At 40.4% G+C, this 20,007-nt stretch overlaps 1 protein-coding gene across 5 annotated transcripts in view; it reads left to right on the top strand.

Moving 5' to 3' along the window:
• Positions 1–20,007, top strand: part of PRKG1 (protein kinase cGMP-dependent 1) — a 553,253-nt gene that overhangs the window by 465,426 nt on the left and 67,820 nt on the right. For 4 of the 5 annotated variants that reach the window (XM_075423234.1, XM_075423233.1, XM_075423236.1 and 1 more), the window contains one exon: positions 8,175–8,240. In XM_075423234.1, coding sequence (XP_075279349.1) covers positions 8,175–8,240 — 66 coding nt within the window. Of the gene's footprint in view, positions 1–5,614; positions 5,754–8,174; positions 8,241–20,007 lie in introns of those variants that run through there. The other variant, XM_075423237.1, reaches the window with a different exon arrangement.

The following is a 20,007-nucleotide window of genomic DNA, read 5'->3' as shown; positions in this document are numbered from 1 at the left end:
AAGAAAGTCAAAGGATTTATGGAGTAACAGAGGGATGCAGTGAATTTGGCCTGCAGAGTAAGGAAGAGATGGGTAGCTGCGGAGGAGTTGGTAACATGGGGAAGAAGGTGAGATGGGCACAGTGACCAGGGTGGGGGCACTTGGATCCACTGACACAAGCAGAGCAATGGCCGTGTGAAGAGGTAGATCAGAGTATGGTGGAAACCACATGCCTTAGGTGAGATTGCAGTGACCTGTAGTATAGGGGAGTCAGAATTTGGTACCCAGGAAGCCTGGTGGCGAAGGCTGGTAGTGCCAGTCAAGGACAAGCAGTGGTGAATGATTAGCTGCCACGGCTTGTCATCTAGGTGCTGCTGCTGGCATCCATAAAGGCAAAGCCATAATCTCATCACAACTCCCCTTCCCTTCTTCACAGTGCTTAGGAATTTAACAAGACCATTGTTTAGAATACAGTTGTTCTTAAGAAAAATAAGTCATGAATTCATGATAAACACTTAAAAAATGTTCTCAACTGAAAAGGCCTCTTGCTGTTTGCAGATAGGCCAGATATCCTTGTGATGAGATGTGGTTTTGATAGCCAAGTACATTGCTTATCACTTCAGCGTGACAGAGGATGTTTGTCCCATTGCTCTCAACACACAAAAAAGCCAAGCAAAAAAAAAGAGCATAACAGTCGTATAAATACTTGAAGGGAGGGGAAAAAAATCCAGCTACGTAAGCACCTCAGCCTGTAAGAAGACTGCTTTGGATGCAGTCGTTTCCACTAGTCTGACTGAAGAGACTTCTGTGTTATTGTAGGGTTTGGGATATAAATACAGTAGCTACAGATAATAAGGTTGGTATGGCACAGTTCAGGGATGATCTGACCCCTGCCTCTACAGCAATCACATGCATGTGGCTTGACGACCACGCCAACACAATAAAGATGTTAGGCCAAATGAATGTGGCCTTGTTAGTTCTTGAAGAGAAGCCAGCTGCCCATTCTGGTAGTACTGAAGCTAATTGCTGCCTGTGTGCATTGGTTTACTCACCTATAAAATACATTTAGAGATATTATTGTATACTTTAGCTGCTTCAGAGATTTAAATGTGGTCATGTGAACCTCTTGCACTTGGTTTAGAACAACATTGTGTAAGTGCAGTGTTGATATTATTCATGTGTAGTAGATGTACCCTGTTCCTTCAACTCTCTGATCACAGTTTTATTTGATTTTAATATAGCTGAGTAAATAATGGCAAATTAGTAACTTAGTGCTTGTGAGTTAAATTAGTCGTGGCAGAGGTCATAGATTATTTCCTAAGTAGTTTGCAATTATCAATTATGGATTAAATATGGTGAGAATATACCAAAAGTTATCTGTTCTTTATTAATGTTGTGACCCGTGTGGTTCATAACCCTTTCATGTTGTTGCAGCCATGATTACCTTGCAGCCAGAAATTAGCAGAAGAGCCTGATTATGCCTTGCAGCAAGGGGAAAATCCTCATGCTGACTGTCAAAAGAACAGGTACCATCAGATTTATGCCAACTTCATGGTAGAAAGGCCATTTTTCTCTGCTTTCAGATCACGAGGGCACATACCTTTCTCTTCTCAGAATAGTTTTCAGAGGACACAACACCCTCTAGGTTTCCTGAGTTGCTGGCAGCTTATGAACATGTATGTAAATGTGCAGGTGGCTAGCAGGGGCTGATTTTACACCAGTTTTTAAAAATGCAGCAGAATATCTCTGTATTTTCAATACTTGTTGCCCCCTGCATCTCCCCATTTGCTTCCAAGGGGCAGGATTGGGTTCAATATTATCATATTATATATGATAGTGCCTGTCATAGTGCTTCTGCTTTAATTAATGCTATTTTTGGCACCATTTATCTTCATTACATCTAACAATATCAGCATAGGTAGTCGATAATGTAACACTTGTTAATTCAGAAGCATCACTATGTCAGATCTTTATTTCCAATTAAAATAACAGCAGCCATCTCTTGTGTAGTTTCTTCTGTCTGTAGACCCAGACAATCACACAGTAAATTAAATTATTTTTGTCATTGGAATGTAGGAATTGGGTAGTGAAATTTAGCCATATAGTGAAATACAAGAAATTTTCATATATCTAGAAATATATTCCTATACAGGAAAATAATGGAATGTAGGAATATAGGAATCAGATAGTGAAATGGCTTGTTCAAGGCTGAGCTGTAGGCAGTGGCGACGCAGACAAGGGAGCAGTCACAGTCCAATGTGGTATTTGTAACAGCGGTTGTTTCTCTAACTACATACAATGACTGCAAAAATTATGTATATATATGTCTTTAAAATTAGGACATTGGCATTAATACCAAAATAAATTGTATTTTATATAAATTGGACTTGATTTTCTATCATTCATGAAACTTGAAAGAAGGAGAAGCCCTCCAGGTGATTTAATTTTAGTGATATAACATCCGTCATTAATGTGAAGCAGAAAATAATTGTCAGACTTCACACAGCATCCTGAAATGATCCCAGCACATTGTGACTTGTTGGGAGAGTTTTGAGTTAAAACTTCACATAATCTTCGTAGCTGTTCGGAGTTTCATTTGCTTTCAGAAGTGTTAGTACACAAAGGACAAATCAGAATTCTTCTGACCAACAGAGTCTTGAAAGACCTGTTCACCATTTCTGAGTCCTTAACTTTGTAAATATTAAAATGAGTAATTAGGAAGGGCTTTTTTTTGTAAATCCTGTTATGCAGTCCTTGCCAGGACTTAAACCTTTCAGTTGGTGCCACTGGGAGTATAAATATGTTTTAGAAACATATTTAAGTAAGTGGTAATGATATGCTCACAAAACATTAAAAAAATTATGAGATGAGGTTGGTACATTTTTCTAGCCAGTTTGGAGAGTTGTACATTTTGCTTATATTGAATAAAAAACCTGTAAAATAGTATTTCTAACCCATTTTGTCTGAACAAACTGAGCTGTTGTTCTGTAAGAGATGTTTCCTTTTCACAGTAGCCATATAGCCTAAATTACACAGGTGTGCAACTGGTTGTGTGTGTGTTTTGATACATGCCTTCAAATTGGGGTACCCTGAAGCAAAATCTCTTTCCTATCATATTTAATTCCTGTTACAGAAGGTGTGATTTTAATACCTTCTCCTATGCAACTATGGGATTTTCGTAGATTTTATTCAATGCCATAACTCTTTTCAAGTGAAGCTTTTTAAGTTGCACATTGTATTAAGTTCACGTTAAAATTTTTAGAAGTTTAGTAGACTACATTGTATTTGTTAATTCCAGTAATGTATTTTTATAGTCAAAACCAATGGCAAATCAATGTTATATTCTTAGAAAGCTGAGGTGTTGGGAAACCAAACCTCAGTCTGCACGGGGTGTTTTTTCCCTGTAAAAATCAGACAATAGATCCAGGTAACTGGTACAGACCATGGCTTATACCATCAGTCATGTTGAACCACATCGCTGTTCTGTAGGTCTGCACTGACTTGACTTCAAAAATGGCTACCGAGAAAAATAGGAAAGAGGGTGCAGAGTGGCACATACTGTACCAGTTTAGGGTAGCATAAAATTAGCCCACATTTTTGCTTCCTTGTGTGTTAAGGGATCACATCATTTACAAGGATAGTCCTAGTGTTTCGGGTAAAACTTCCCACAGGTGACACCTGCCTTGATCAGAGTGTGTTTCCTGGGAAGAGCGATGGCCGTGCTACCTAACTGAGCTTGTAGGCTGCAAAAGGGCTATTGTCTGCAGAAGTATCTCAAAAAGTATATTTAGGATTGTTGAGAGGTTTTTATTTCTTTGTCTAAAAATGATGATGACAACCCATTTTTCTTTGACCGAGTACCAAAGGGCCTTGACCACCCACCAAGAGTAGATAGGTCATTGTCTGGTCCTTGGAGGTTGCTCTGCAGAAGCTGCAGCTGCCTGGGAGAGGTCTGTGGCAGAAAGCTCAAGTCCCGTGGGACTTATGGAAATTAGTGTTTAGATCATTTAAACTTCAGAATGGTGTTAATGAGGGCTTTCAAAGAAAAGATGAAAAGAAAAAATTAGATCTTCCCTGGTGGGTTTTAAAAGTTTGCTGCAGGAAGGCTGTCCGGAGGTTCCTAATTTGCTGATATTGTAGTTCTTTAATGCATTTTACCACTTTCCGGCACTGTACACTTGACCTTGTTATGGTATTTTTAATTAGGTTGATTTAAAGTATTTAGGACAAGGTATGTCAGAAAGAAGTGAAAGGAAAAAAATTATGGGCAAAATCAGGTAACAGCTTGAATTTAGTGGTAATAGCTCAAAACCCAGCATATCTACCTCCCTGTATTATTTTGTTGGGTATTTTCTGATTACACCATGACTTTATATGGGAGATAAAAATTATATTTATTGGGTATTTTGAGGAGCGGTACCCAAATTTGGTGATGTTCCGGAAAACCAACCCTAGCTCTATCCTTTAAAGAGAGGGTTTTGCCTACCTAGAGACCTACAACCATCTGTACTATATTTTAGCTTGAAATCAATTTTGATTGACAAAATGCCAGTCAGGAGACAAGCAGAAGAGGCTCAGCTATAAACATGGTACTTCATGCAGCAGCATACTTGCACCTCCTAATAAATGCTATTTTGTGCTGGGAGCCTGTGTCTGGGGGGCACCAATCCCAAAAGCTGGGCAGACGTCATGCCAAGGTTGCACCAGTTGTGTCGTTCTTCTGGGGAGACAGCAGAGCAGTGTTTGTTGGTGATGTAACAGCAAGTTTCAAGCAAATATAATGATATATTGTTGAATTAAATCATCCAAATACAGTTTCCATTTATTCGAAGAATTATATCAGCATTATTAAGAGGTTAGGTGTGGCAGGACCTGTGAGAGCCGGTGTTGGAACAGGACTCCAATGAATTAGGGGTTGTAGGAAGGTAAAAAGTACAAAGATGGGAATAATTTCAAAGATTTTAAAATCGAAGTTGGATTTTTACAGCCTAAGGTAAATTCAGAGAACAGAGGCTGATGTATGACCTTGTCTCTGGTCAAAGCTGCCTATATTTTTCATATTTGCGTTTTCCAACACAGCCTTATAAATAATTGGTTCAGTACACTTTTAATAAAAAAAGTTCCTGGAAATGGTTAAAAAAACATGTCATTCTTAAATTAAGTTGTTGGCAGCTTATCATAAGCAGAATTTTTGAAACGTTACAGGTTGTATGTGGTGAACTGGGCCCAAATTATAATGAGGAAAAAATATATATGCATTTCATCTCTTAAATAATATACTCATGTTTATGGTGATGTGATAAGACACTTTGCAACAGCGTTAGGAATGTGGATAGCATTGCCATCTCATTCCACCATGGGGTTAAGGAGCTATGAAGCGCAGTGGTACAAGGTCTTCTGCCCCGTTTTTCAGATGCGTGCTTGTGGCAGGATTCATGGGCACTCGTGTGCAGCCTTGTACCTCTTTGTTGCTCCAAAATGCCTTCTGCTTGTGTTTCCCAATGCTGCACCCTAGAAACGCCCCCCAGCAGCTGTGACCTTTCTCCGAGTTCTAAAGTTTGAAGCTGGAGGGGCTGTAAAATACCAGAGTTCGCCCAGAGGACAAAACATAGTAACGGGCTGGAAAGAATCAGGCATTTTCGTGGGAGGAAATGGTGGAGGCAAACGTTAGCGATGGAGTATATGGAGAGTGAAGGCGATTCCTCTGACGAAGAGTGCTGTTTCTCGGGAAGCAGTGATGAGTACTCCTGCGATGAAGTCCGGACAGTATCTGAGTCAGTGTTCGCAAGCAAGGCTTTCACATAATTACTTGTGGCATTTAGTGCTGTGCAGTTCTAATAATTGTTGCTTTTAATGCCTTGCACTTCTAATAATTACTTGCTACATTTATTGCCATGCATTTATAATAATTAGTAGCTACATTTAATGCCATGTGCTGGTGACCGCCTGTTGAAATATTGCCTTTTAAAACATGGACTGAAAATTTGTTTTGCTTGAAGGTGACTGAGGTTAATTCATAGATCAGTGGCATGGACCTGGTATGTTTGTCATTTTTACGTGTATGTGAGGTACTGTCAGTGTTTGGAAGTCTGAGCATGTGTTGTATTTCATAGCTGATGCACACAAAGGTTTAATGTTCATATAGAACTGAAAATATGTTGATTTTTTTCCTCTGTTTCTAGAAACTTGATGAGATTTTTAATCCTGCTTGCAGCCTGGTTGGTAAAGACCCCCTAACAGGAGAGCATGCGAGGTTTATAAACCCATTTACAATCAATTTAAACTGTGGAAACAGAAAGCTGCTTTCCCCTGTTGGTCCCTTCATTCGGTATTTGCAGGACGAGGGGCCTGCAGCGATGGCAGAGGGGAGTTTGTAGGCAAGGATGCACAGGTTGGCTTTGGAGATAACCAAAGACAGTGATTTCTTTATTTAACACTTCATATATGAACCACATCATCATTCATTTACAAAACCCTGTTTTTTCCCTGACTTTTGCAGAACATAAGGAAACCTCAGAATCGCATGACTTTCTGCATTACAAAAACCCCACCGTCCCTCTGGTTCAGGTGTTTGTGCTATGTGAGGTGCCCTTTGGGAAGGTGCCTTCATTCTATGTTAATTTTGAGCTGATTAAAAGGATGTATTAAGTAAAAGATAGTGGAAACCATAACAGCTACTTACGCATTTTAATCACTAATGTTAAGGTTTATTGAAAATGTTTTAACTGAAGCCACCAATGGCTGTATTTTACTTTTCTGTAATCATATAACTATAATATAGTAACTCTAATCATGTCTATAATCTATAACTATAAAGGTATAAACTATCTTTTTGTTGCAGAAAAGCATCTGAGATAATGGGACAAATATGTTAAGTTTTAACAGAAATTAATGAACAACGAAAAAGTTTGCGTACTCATTTTAATGTATTAATATACCAGCAAAAGTTGGCTACAGCAACTTAATGGCATATTAAATATTATCATTCCTTATCCTGTCTATATTTACCAAAGTTTGTCAAGTTAATAGGGATAATTGAATTGTCTACCGCTATTCAGCTACTTCTTCTACACGCTTTAAATTACCATAATCTTGTTTATCGTTATGGATAAATTAGCAGTAATACACGCTTAATTTCATCAAAAATAGACTCAAAGACAGTATTTGAATATAAGCTTGAATATTAATGTTTCTTTCATTTGTATTTCTGCTTGCTCTGTTTTGAATATATTAAAGATAGCTCAAAAGTAATTAAAGTTGATTGATGATTACCTTAAAGGGAGAGTGCACATTCCTGTATGAGTGCACATACACCATACTTTTTTTACTGTATTAGTGCTTAAATACCTCCAGTCTTTAAACAGGGGAAAGTCTGTTTCTAATAGCTTTTTTAAATCTCATTTTCTGCTTCAGTGGAAACTTGCAGTGTTTTTCCAGTCTAAATGAATTATGTGTGTTTGAAAGAGGTGGGTCTCTTTTGCCTGTAATTCACTTACCTTTTATATATGGAAAGGTTTGGAGTGGATTTGAATAAAACAGTGACTCTGAATCCCATGCATTTGTTTGGCCAACACAGAAAATGCAACGACAGCACCATAACCCTGATGAAACACCGAATCTGCTTGATTAGAATGAATTATCTTCATATTTTACAGCTTTTTTTCAAAAGCTCCATCCTAATCAGGCCCCTTTTATAGGCACAATCCCAGGCTCCTTCATGCTCAGATAGCAAATGCATAGTGTAACAGCTCTGAGTAGGAGCTGATGTCCTACTTAACTGGATGCTTCATATTCAAACACTGAGATATTATGTAGGTTTTTGGGGAGAAGGACCTGAGCAGAAGTCTAGATGTTCATAAATAAATCTATGCAAATAGCTAATATTCTGATAAAACTCTGTGCATGAATGTGCATAGTAAGAAACAAGACTGTGCCTGAAACAGATGAAAATCATTTGCTGATGCTTGGGTGGATGTCTTATTTACAAGGGCAACCTCTTTTTCTGCTCATGTGGAGTTTTTAGCTTTTGTGTGCTTGAAGTCTGTACAGATGATGAATATCAAATCAATGTAGGGAAAAAGCTGTGAAACCAAGAAATTTATTGTTGAAGTGCTTTAAGAATGCAGTATACTTAGAAATATAAAATGGTCATGAAAATAATATGGCTTACTGAAGAAACGTATTTTTGCTTTCAGGGAGGATGTCAGAACAGCCAACGTCATTGCAGCTGAAGCAGTAACTTGTCTGGTCATAGACAGAGAGTAAGTACCTCATTTTCCTCCCTTGGGGTGGGGTGTGTCTCCAGTTCACGCCTTTTACAGTTTTTAACTAGACCCTTTGATCATTTTCTCCAGAGAGGTCTTTTAATTTTGAGTAATATAGTAGTCACAGTATATATGTGTCCTTGATGAAGTAGAGGGAAGGTGCCCCTAAAGCAATAAGACAAAACTCAGTAGTGACAAATGCACACAATTAAGAAGTGTAGAAAGACAAAATGGAAATTAAGAAGTGCAGAAAGAAGAAATGGAAATAAATGGGGAGATAGCATTGCTGTGGAAACGGATCCGGGCATTATGGTGCAACACAGATTGAGTCTGTGTTGGCAAAATGTCATGAAAGGCATCAAACTTCTGGCAAATGTTACAGCAAGATGTTGTTATTCTATCCCTCGTGGGGATGGAGAGCCCTTGTCCAAAGGATGTAGCCCAGCCAGAAGCTCTGCAGCTCAAAGGAGATGGAGGAGACGAGAAGAGTGAAATACTGTCTTCTATAGAGAGCTTGAAGGAATTGCGGGCGGGGGGGGGGGGGTGTGTTTATGTGGAAAACAAATGCCTGGACTCCAGAAAACAGTTCTGTGAATTCAGCTGTTCTCTACAATTGGTGGGAATGGGATTAAAAAATGTAGCATTACCTTGAAAGTTCAACATGACTCTTGCAGTGGTTTTCCAATTGTGAGGGCAGCGAAGCACTATCATAGACTATCAAAAGGTATGGACAAATCTTCCATGGACAAAGAGAAGAAAAATCAACATAATTAGATAATTTAGTAAGCGCCAATTCAGAGAAATATAAAGCAACAAAGTAATTCATGCATTTTTTCTGAATGCTTCTACAAGGAATATTTTTGTTTTGCACTGTAAGCATTTAATAAAACTCAAATAACTAGTACTTCAGAGTCAGTCCTTACTGCTCATTTTACAGACTGTTTCTTTCCTTGCCTACTCTGCCTTTGTCTCAGTATATAATGCCCTTGAAATAGTGAGGAAGTACAGGTTAAATTTAAACTGATGAAGCTGTAGTCAATCTATACCAAAGATTTTAGTCATGCTCTGCAATTAGTAGCAGAGTAACACTATTAATAAGAATCCTATTTATAATGTAAGAAAAGTAATGCTATTTATAGCACTTTATAATTCAAGGAATGTTGTCCTGTGTCCTGACCAGTTCTGACTTTCTTGTCATAGCTCTTCTCTTAGATTATTATTTTACAGGCACACGGATAACTGTAGAAGCTAATTTTAATATGGAGAAAATATTATTAAGACTTCCTTAAACTGGGAAAATCGAATCACAGAATCACAGAATAGTAGGGGTTGGAAGGGACTTCTGTGGGTCATCTAGTCCAACCCCCCTGCCGAAGCAGGGTCACCTACAGCAGGCTGCACAGGACCTTGTCCAGGCGGGTCTTGAATATCTCTAGAGAAGGAGACTCCACAACCTCCCTGAGCAGCCTGTTCCAGTGCTCCGTCACCCTCAGAGGGAAGAAGTTCTTCCTCATGTTCAGATGGAACTTCCTGTGCCTCAGTTTGTGCCCATTGCCCCTTGTCCTGTCACTGGGCACCACTGAAAAGAATCTGGCCCCATCCTCCTGACACCCACCCTTCAGATATTTGTAAGTATATATTAGGTCCCCTCGCAGCCTTCTCTTCTTCAGGCTGAACAAGCCCAGCTCCCTCAGCCTCTCCTCGCAGGGGAGAAGCTCCAGTCCCCTCACCATCCTTGTCGCCCTCCGCTGGACTCTCTCCAGTAGCTCTTCATCTTTCTTGAACTGGGGAGCCCAGAACTGGACACAGTACTCCAGATGAGGCCTCACGAGGGCAGTGTAGAGGGGAAGGAGAACATCCGTCATCCTGCTGGCCACACTCTTCTTGATGCACCCCAGGATCCCATTGGCTTTCTTGGCAGCCAGGGCACACTGCTGGCTCATGGTTAACCTGTCGTCCACCAGGACACGCAGGTCCCTCTCCACAGAGCTGCTCTTCAGCAGGTCCACCCCAAGCCTGTACTGATGCATGGGGTTGTTCCTCCCCAGGTGCAGGACCCTGCACTTGCCTTTGTTGAACCTCATCAGGTTCCTCTCTGCCCAACTTTCCAGCCTATCCACGTCACGCTGAATGGCAGTACAGCCTTCCGGTGTGTCTACCACACCTCCCAGTTTGGTGTCGTCAGCAAACTTGCTGAGGGTACATTCTAACTCTTCATCCAGGTCATTGATGAAGAAGTTAAACAAGACTGGGCCCAGTACTGACCCCTGGGGGGCACCACTTGTTACCAGCCTCCAACTAGACTCAGCACGGCTGATGACAACCCCCTGAGTTCTGCCATTCAGCCAGTTCTCTATCCACTTCACCGACCACTCATCCAGCCCACACTTCCTCAGCTTCCCTAGGAGGATATCATGGGAGACTGTGTCGAAAGCCTTGCTGAAGTCAAGGTAGACAACATCCACGGCTCTCCCTTCGTCTACCCAGCCAGTCATGTCATCGTAGAAAGCTATTAGATCGTGCAGATGCTCTTCTGTTAATGAGGAAAAATAGCATTTCTTTATATCCAGATACACAGAATATTACAATATTTGGTTTGTTATTGTGGTATTGGTAAATGTTTGCCTACAGTCAGAAGCTGTTCTGCACAGGAGTGACGTGTGTCTTTAAGTTCGCCTAATGTTTTCTATTACAAGACAAGTCTCTGCTTAATCAAATGTAACTATTGAAGCGCAATTTTTATGCTCAGTGAGTGTCTCGATCTGAAACATTTCAGCAAAATTGATGTTGCAATTTCAAAGAACAAATTATGGGAAAATATCGTTTCCTTAACGGTCAATCCATTTCCATGAGAAACTGTAGATTTTCAGTCTTACTGACAGTAGGCATTAATATTACTCATTGGCATTATCTTGTCATCAGAATAGCTCTCCCAACTTCCTTGTAAAATTCTTTCCAAGACATACAGAGATTGTTCCACAGAACACCTGAGAGCTACACTGTTAAGACAGCTGCCATACTCCCATCAGGTCAACAACATGAACTGTAAGACTCACACCTTGGTATCACGATGAGTTATTACTAAGAGAAGTGGAAGACTGGTCTCTGGATTTGGCAACATTATGAGCAATTGTAGGACTGTTTAATTTCTGGAGGATTTTGGAGCTAATAATGCAGGAAACTTTCTTTATAGGGAAGAGCCGGGCCACCAAGCAAGCCTTGGGAGACTTGGGTTTGAGATGGGACGTTGCTTAAGCGTGAAAGGATGAAATAGCTTGTCTAAAATAAATTCTGAAACTCAAATAATATGTATTAAAATGCTACAGGGGTGAAGCAGTGAGAGTTGAAGGTATCATGCGGAAACGCAAACAGTAGTACATGATGGGTGTTTAATTATGGAACTCTCATGGTGTCGGTGCTACCTTGATTTTTAATTTCCTTGTGAAACAAGAAGGCCATTACAGTCACAAAAACATCCCAAAGACACCCAAAAAGCAGCATAGCTATTTCTTGCAAATCTATGTAGACATGCTTTGCAACAATGGATTTTCAGCATCCTTGTCTGATGTAGAAATGAGCAAAGTCATGATCTAACAAAAAAAATGACCTCAAGTGCAGCAAGCATTTGATGTGTCCCATGGACTTTAAGCCATTTTGTTCCCACTTGTCCTTGTCCTGAAAATATTTGTTATGAAGGACAACCTTGACATTCTTTCCATCTTGCAATTATCTTTTTAAGTCTCTTCCTTTACCAGAATAATGAATTTCAGTGGGATTTGGTCCTTAATGCTCTCTGACTTCATCAGCAGTCTCCACCACGCAGGAGGTGAGATGAAGCTGATCACCCAGCTTCATTCAAGCTGTGGGAGAAATTTTGGCTGACTTTGCTAAGGCTTAATGTCAGATTATACTGAGTTTCACTCCCATGTGGATGAATAAATATTGCTACTGAACAACCTGCGAGTTGGATATCCTTTTCTCTAAATTGGAGAGATATGGATTTAATGGATGGACTGTTTGTTGGGTAAGGAATTGGCTGGATGTTCGCATCCAGAGAATAGTGGTCAATGGCTCAATGTCTGGATGGAGATTGGTGACAAGTGGTGTCCCTCAGGGGTCTGTATTGGGACCAGTACTGTTTAATACCTTCATCAGTGACACAGACAGCAGGATTAAGTGCACGCTCAGCAGATTTGCTGACGATACCAAGCTGTGTGGTGTTGTCAACATGCTGGAGGGAAGGGATGCTATCCAGAGCAACCTTGACAGGCTAGAGAGGTGGGTCCATGCGAACCTCGTGTAGTTCAACAAGGCCAAGTGCGAGGTCCTGCACATGGGTTGGGGCAATCCCAAGCACAAATACAGGCTGGGCGGAGAATGGATTGAGAGCAGCCCCGAGAAGGACGTGGGGGTGCTGGTTGACAAGAAGCTCAACATGACCCACCAATGTGCGCTTGCAGCCCCAAATGCCAACCATATCCTGGGCTGCATCAAAAGCGGTGTGGCCAGCAGGGCAAGGGAGGTGATTCTGACCCTCTGCTCCGCTCTGGTGAGAGCTCACCTGGAATCCTGCATCCAGCTCTGGAACCCTCAGCACAGGAAAGACATGGACCTGTTGGAGAGGGTCCAGAGGAGGGCCACAAAGATGATCAGAGCCATTGAGCACCTCTCCTAGGAGTAAAGACTGAGAGATTTGGGGCTGGTCAGCCTGGAGAAGAGAAGGCTGTGGGGAGACCTTGTAGCAGCCTTCCAGTACCTGAAGGGGGCCTACAAGAAAGCTGGAGAGGGACTTCTTACAAGGGCATCTAGTGATAGGACTAGGTGTAATGGCTTTAAACTGAAAGAGGGTAGATTTACATTGAATATAAGGAAGAAATTCTTTACTGTGAGGGTGGTGAGGCGCTGGAACAGGTTTCCCAGAAAGGTGGTAGATGCTCCCTCCCTGGAAGTGTTCAAGGCCAGGCTGGATGGAGCTCTCCTGGTCTAGTTGAGGATTTCCTTGCTCGTTGCAGAGGGGGGCTTGGACCAGTTGACCTTTAAAGGTCCCTTCCAACCCAAAATGTTCTATGAATCTGTGACTCTGTGAGCCTTTAGGAAGATGTCCTTCAGCAATAATCTGAACACAACAGTGAAGATACAGGCTCAGTGCTGAACTTTTAATTTGGTTGTTCTTTTAAACTAGGTGAACTATTTCACATAGACTATGCATCATATTTTCTGATACTAGCATGCATGGTGTAGAAGAAATGTGAATGTGAGTGTTGATTGTGTTAAATGAGTGCTTTAGCTCAGTCTTTTGATAGCATTTTGGCCTAGACGTAAGAAGCCAGTAAGCAGTGGGAGTCAGTAAACTTGGGGAAGAAAACAGGGAAGGTGGTGGGTGTTCTTATGACATAGTAAGAAGGAAGAAAACACAACAGCGTGTAAGTTAATAGTAACAGGTGCAGTATATTTATTCAGGGAATGGAAGTTACTGAAGATCTGTGCATGTGATCCTTGAGCTAGAAGCTGTGTACAGTGAGCTGGAAGCTGCGTACAGACAATAGATCACTTGCTATGGTTCATGGAGGAGAAAACATGAGACTTTGGGTTGATTTTGAAGACATGGAGAAGTGGATGTGCATAGAACTGAAGCACTGCAAGGCACCACTTGAAGCGTTGCAGATATCAGCTGAGACATCAGTGGATGGCAGATGTCTCAATAAGGACCATGACTCTTCAGAAGTAATGATCACAAAGAGGGGGAAGCAAGAGCTAGCAGAGGGGAGGAAGGCATAAAACAATAGGTTTGTTGTGCTGGCGAATGAACATAAGCAGCAGGCTGTTACTGAACATGAGAAAGCAAGGAAGAACACCTAGCTCCAGCCAAGAGCTGGAACCTGTAAAGAAATCCAGGCTGTGACCATGCAAGGAAGGGAGATTTTGCAGCCGTTACGGGAAATTCTACAAGGAATCTGTTGCAAAACTGAGGATTGTGCAAGGAGGCAGAGAGGGCAAACTGGGCCCCCCCGAGCTGAGGGAGTCGTGGGCTTATCTCAAAACCAGAAAGACGTGTTGTGTGTCAGGAGTAAAGGGGCAAAGTTTTTGCAGCGATAGCGGAAGTAAGATGGAGCAGCCACACATGAAACAGCTGGAGAAAAACACGATTAAGGTAATAGAGATTCAATGGACTGGAACCTAATAAGGAGGAGGTGTCCAGCAAGGGTATCTGTTTTGGATCAAAATCGCTTTGAAGAAGATAATAAAGGAGTAGTAGTGAAGACACTCCTGGAAGTGTTTGGATATGGAAGTGTTTGGATATGAATAGCATAAATACGAAAAGAGAGAAAGAGAGATTTCTGGACCTGTGTCATTGTAAGTTCAAGAGAAGAGGGAAGAATAATTGCTACTAAAAATACAAAATATCAGATATTCCTGAATAAGATAGTGTAACAAGTAGTTACTGAAACAACAGAGTTGGTTGGAGCAGGTTTTGGCACATAATGAACGCGAAGTCATGAGTTGTTTTTTGGTAAGCAGCGATGAGTGGACCATGGAAGATAACCTTGGATGAGATGATAATTTGTTGATTTAGCTTAAATTGAATCATTTAAAAAGTGGGTCCGTAACTCTGATTCTCAGTATTAAAAATGGAAAATTGAGAAATTGGAGGAGCTCTTTGGGAAATCAGCTGGACAGGGGCACCTATGATTCCTTCATCTAATGGCCTTCAGTTCTTAGAAACCTAGATCATAGAAAGGCAACGCATTTAGGAAATTATTTATAAGGATTTAAAGGAGTTTGTGTCTGGAAACAGCTGAAGAGCATTGACTAGTTGGTTTGAGATTTCTACCAGTATTTAGAAAACCTATAGAAAATTAAGTGAGTGTCGGAGATGAGATTTCCAGGTGAGGCAGTTGCTGTGGTGCAGTTATACAAGCTCTACAGTGACTACATTGGGAGTACCGTTAATTTTGGTCACCCAAAGAAGAGGACTATGACAGCAAATAGATTATTTGTTATAAGATTAACAGTTGTCATCTTCCCAGAAAAAAATGGTGTAGTCCTACCTGTACAGGTGTATATCAAAGAAACAAGCTTAGTAATCAGCAGAAAAAATTTCCAGGGAATTCCACTTTATATTCAAAGTTTGAACATATCCATGCACCCATGCACGCTATCATTGAAGAGGAGGTTCTACGAACCTGACAGGGAAAGCAAAATGAGGTGGTGACAAGGCTGATGAAATGAGGATGACAGCTTTGCCGAGGAATCTCAGCATGGGGTGGGCTGGCGTCTTCTCCAGGCTTAAGCTTGAAGACTGGGTTGATTTAGCCAGGCTGTCTGGAGGGAAGGAGATGTTCTTCCTGCCAACCATGAAGCATAGACCCAACTGTGGGGCTTAGGAAATTGACTTGAAAAGTTCAGCAGAAGCCACATGTTGCTCATGGGAACTGTAAAGCTATACATCTGACTATTTCAAGAAATTTGTAGAAGCCTTTGGATACTTGGGAAGCCAGACAGCTTGTTGGAAGAATATAGTTTTCTTCTTATCAAACGTATGATCTAGATAAACTTATTAATATTTTATAGCAGTTGATAGTTGTCAGGTGTCTTTTATGCAGTTTTAATTCCAAGAGTAATTTTTCTTCACAATTCTTAGGCTTTCTATGTTTATGACTTTCTAAGATCTGATGTAAAATAAAATCAAGACTGTTGCTAGTTAAGTATTTCCTGTTGTGGTACTGCAGTAATTCATCCTCTGCGAACAAACTAATTGTGGGAGTTGCATGACATAGTTGCCTCCAACGTGTTTCAAGCTTGGCCCTGTTCTAGCTTGTCCTAGTGAATTTTCAGACTCCCTGGAGAGGTTATTAGATTTGTTGCAGAAGTACAGTTGGACTGACTGGGGAAAAGTTAACAGTTATGATATGCTGGATTTGATGGACTGGTCCTCTAGGAAATAATCTGTAAAACATCTTCTGATAAAAATTGTGTAGACACAAGAGGGACAACCTTGAGCATCTGTTCTGTAAATCAATTTGAATGAACACATACAGAAACACTTTACTTGCAGCTACTTTGTATGGACATAAAACAGGAGGAAAAGGTTCAAAACTCATTCCTAACATTTTGATCATCACTGGGACCCTGAGAGAGAAGTTGGTGCAACTTTTTCAACTTTTTCTTTTCCACACAAGCCTCTTGAAACTGAAAAAGCATTTGAAAATGTTCATAGGTTCTCCTGAACTGTAAGAATATTTACGTTGAGGTTGATTTGGATTAATCTTTTATTTTTATGTGATTTTTTTTCCTCCATATAATTTATTTATGTTGATAACAATATTTTCCTGGAGCGCTGAGATTTACCAGGTGTAAATGTTGTGGGTGCTGGGAGTACAGAATTGCCTAATGCAAATATTAGAGAGAGGAGCTGAAGGATAATAGCCACTAAAAGTCAGGGCACAGCTGCTGCTGATGGAGGCCAGTAGTGCTACAAACTACATGGTATTTGCAGATATGGAGTGCTAAATGCTGTTTTTTTCTGCTTATTGTATTCTTTGGTTGCACATATCAGGATGATACAGGGTTTTTTAAGTTTTTTTAAATATTTCAGATTTTCTCAGATTTTTTCACTTTGGAGTTTATGTTTTTGTCTGTATTTGAAAGCCTGATTTTGTTTTTTAGTGGGGATAGCTATGAGGTGTCAAGAAAGGCCACTGTATCGACCCTTTTGGCAATGAAAATTGGATAAAAATAAAATAAGAGTATTATCCTAGCATGACTAACCCTATACAAGCTGAGCCAAACTCTTTCATTGGAGATTTTAGGTTTTGCTGCTTTACTGTTTTTCCCAGTTGGAGTGAAGTTTATCCATGGAGAAAATTGGTTATGAGAAGAGACTAGAAAAAATGAAGATAGAAGTCTATGCAGAGAAAAAAAGAAGCATTTTTCTGATTAAATTCTTGGGGAAGTTGTGACCAAGATGATACTTCCACAGCACTGAGATAGGCAATAAAAAAGTGACCTAAGTATCTTGCTCAGTCCTAAGCCTTGCTGAAGATATTTTAATAAAAACTTAAGGATATTAGACAAACTGTTGTTACTCCTTTCAGTGACTTTTTCTTATTTGCCCATATAATGTTTCACTAGAACAATATTTATTTGCATTGCCAAAAAACTTAGGTGTTTAACCCTGCCACATTTTCCTAACTACATGAAAGCAAACCAAGCCTAGCTATTTTAAATTGCATTTTAAGTCTTAGCTTATGTATTATAGCATTCCAGGAGGATTACGGTATTACTGTGTCTCACTTAATGGCCTAAATATCTGTTTGTGGTGCAGCTGAGCATTAACATACACATCTTGCTTTGCTTTCACTGTCATGTTTCAAGGGTTTGGCTTCATCCTATGGCACATCTTCAGCACAAGAAAGATAAATCTTGATGTGTTGAATGAGCTGAATTTTTCATATTTTCACTGCAGAGTAAGGAGTTTTGGGTCAAAAAGATACCCTGGTGATTAACATGTCTTATTATTGAAAATTACAGCCTGCCTTGTTAAAAAAACCTTAATGCATTTTCTATTTAAGAGCAAAGGGGTCTTTCCCTTCTATTCCTCATTAATGATTTGTTTTCCCTGTGCTGCGTAAATGATTTCCTAGATTGTATCTTTTAAAATATTACAAATTAAGCAAAGTGGAAAACTCAGGGAATTTGTGTAGGTGAAGGATATTTCCAGAGCAGTGATGACTGATATTATGCATAAGGCTGTGCTGGAAAGGCCCATTGTAGCAAGCAGCTCTAGATATATATCAGTATAAATACCTCTCCCGACTGTGACCTCTTGCCTCATACTTATTACAATAATGGGTAAAACAGGGCTTTTTCCAGCTGCTGTTCATAAAGCAAAGATAATTAAGCCTCCTTTTGTTCCTCTGAAAGTCATGTCCTGGCTCACCATGTGCCCATGGGTTACCTCACTTAGGGTCAGGCACCTCCTGATACAGCAGGACACTTGAGTACCCACTTGAGACCGTATGGCCTGTTTAAGCTGCTTGGGCAAAGCATGAATGGAACAGTTTCATCGCACTCAAGGCCAAAGGAAGCCCGAAGTCACCCTGGTTAACCTCGTACGTTGCAAGATATTGCATTTCCCACAGCTGCCCTCTGCTCAATGTAAATACGTCAGGTCAATGATTTCTGCTCGTTGCTGTATTTTCAGAAACAGCTGTGTTTGGAGCTTTTCGGTTAGTAGGTTTTTCATCTGTGCCTCTTTATCCTGTATAATATGTGATCTGAAACCAAGTGATTTTGGGGGGAAAAATGCAAACAATCTGCAAACTGTTACCTTTATTAACCTGCCCTATATTTTCCTCATCTGTTCAATAGCATTAATTCTCTTTCATCCTAAAAGTTTTTGTTGACAGAGGGCCATATTAAATATTCTGTTCTTATTGTTAAAGATGTAAATATGGCCCTAAATGGTGATTTCTTTTTAAATTTTTTCAACTTTTCAATTATTTTTTTTTCAACTCCTTTGTAGCTATTTCTGTTCTTCAGTTCTGTGTTTAGTGCCTCAGGAGTGTCATGGATTTATAGAAGCCAGAGGACCTGCAGGACTTTTAATTTCTGAAGCCGTGACCTTAAGGCAGAGATTAGTCAAGAGACTGTAGTTTTCAGCAGTTCATCCTTTCAAATTAGCCCAACTCTTTTCTTACTTTGCCAATGGCACTTTCTTCAAAAAAGAAAACCTGTGTGTGACAGTCACTTTGGGAATGGTGGAAATGTGTAGTGGGGAACTATGCTTTTCACCTGGAATATTTTCAGTTATAGGTCTTAAATGATTTCAGTTATTGAAATTACTAAAAACATTCAAATTGTATTTCTTATTTAGTCCCTGATGTTGTGTAATATCACTACCAAAGACATCACAGTTTTTTGTTGGTTTTTTTTTTCCTCTGGAGTGTTGCTTGTTAGTTGACCAGGTGGTCATTGGGTGCATTTGTTGGAGTCCCTCATGATACAAAAAGATTTTCTAATTATTTTTCCAATATGTCTATGCTCTTTCTGTCTCCCCTGGGACAGAGGATGGTGTTAGGGGACTGCTCAAGCTACTTGCAGCTTGTACAGAAGACAGCTCAGTACAGAGTATATCAGGCACTCCTAACATTTCACCCCATCTTACTCAGTTTAACCCAGTTAAAGCCAAATTTCCTCTTAAATGTCATTAAGCAGTTTGGCTTATGACAATGTATTTTCCTTTCTGCTCTCACTTTCTTTTCCTTCTCTACTTTTTTTTTCGCCCATTTTATTTCTCTCTGCTGTGTTTTTGGTTGCTGTTTCTTGTAAGATGAGAAAGCTAAGATATAGAAATAAAGTTTATACTTCATTTTGAAAGCAGAGGGATTTTTAGGGTTTCTGGTTGGAGGACAAGGATATGGTGGTGGCACCTCACTGTCATGAGACTTAGGGCCACAGTGACAGATTTACTCTACAACTCACATTGGAGGGAGGGAGAGCTTGAGCAGCAGTTGCAGGGGATTCAGTCCCTAGAAAAGGTGGATAAATAAGTTTGGATCTTCTTGGCACTGGTTATTGCATTTCCACCCCTTCTCCAGCATGTCTGAGGCCAGGTTTCCCAGAAGATGCCTGGTCCTGGCCCTGGCCCTGGTTTGGCCGGTCACGCCCATCCCCAGCATTGAGGGGTGGCCCCTGGTTGCTGCCAAAGAGCCTCATTGGCTTGCCTGACTCCCAGATGGAGACTCTTCCTCTAAAAATAGCC

Source organism: Opisthocomus hoazin, chromosome 6, assembly GCF_030867145.1.
Source record: "Opisthocomus hoazin isolate bOpiHoa1 chromosome 6, bOpiHoa1.hap1, whole genome shotgun sequence".
Classification (NCBI taxonomy): domain Eukaryota; kingdom Metazoa; phylum Chordata; class Aves; order Opisthocomiformes; family Opisthocomidae; genus Opisthocomus; species Opisthocomus hoazin.
This window is presented reverse-complemented; position numbering and strand designations above follow the sequence as displayed.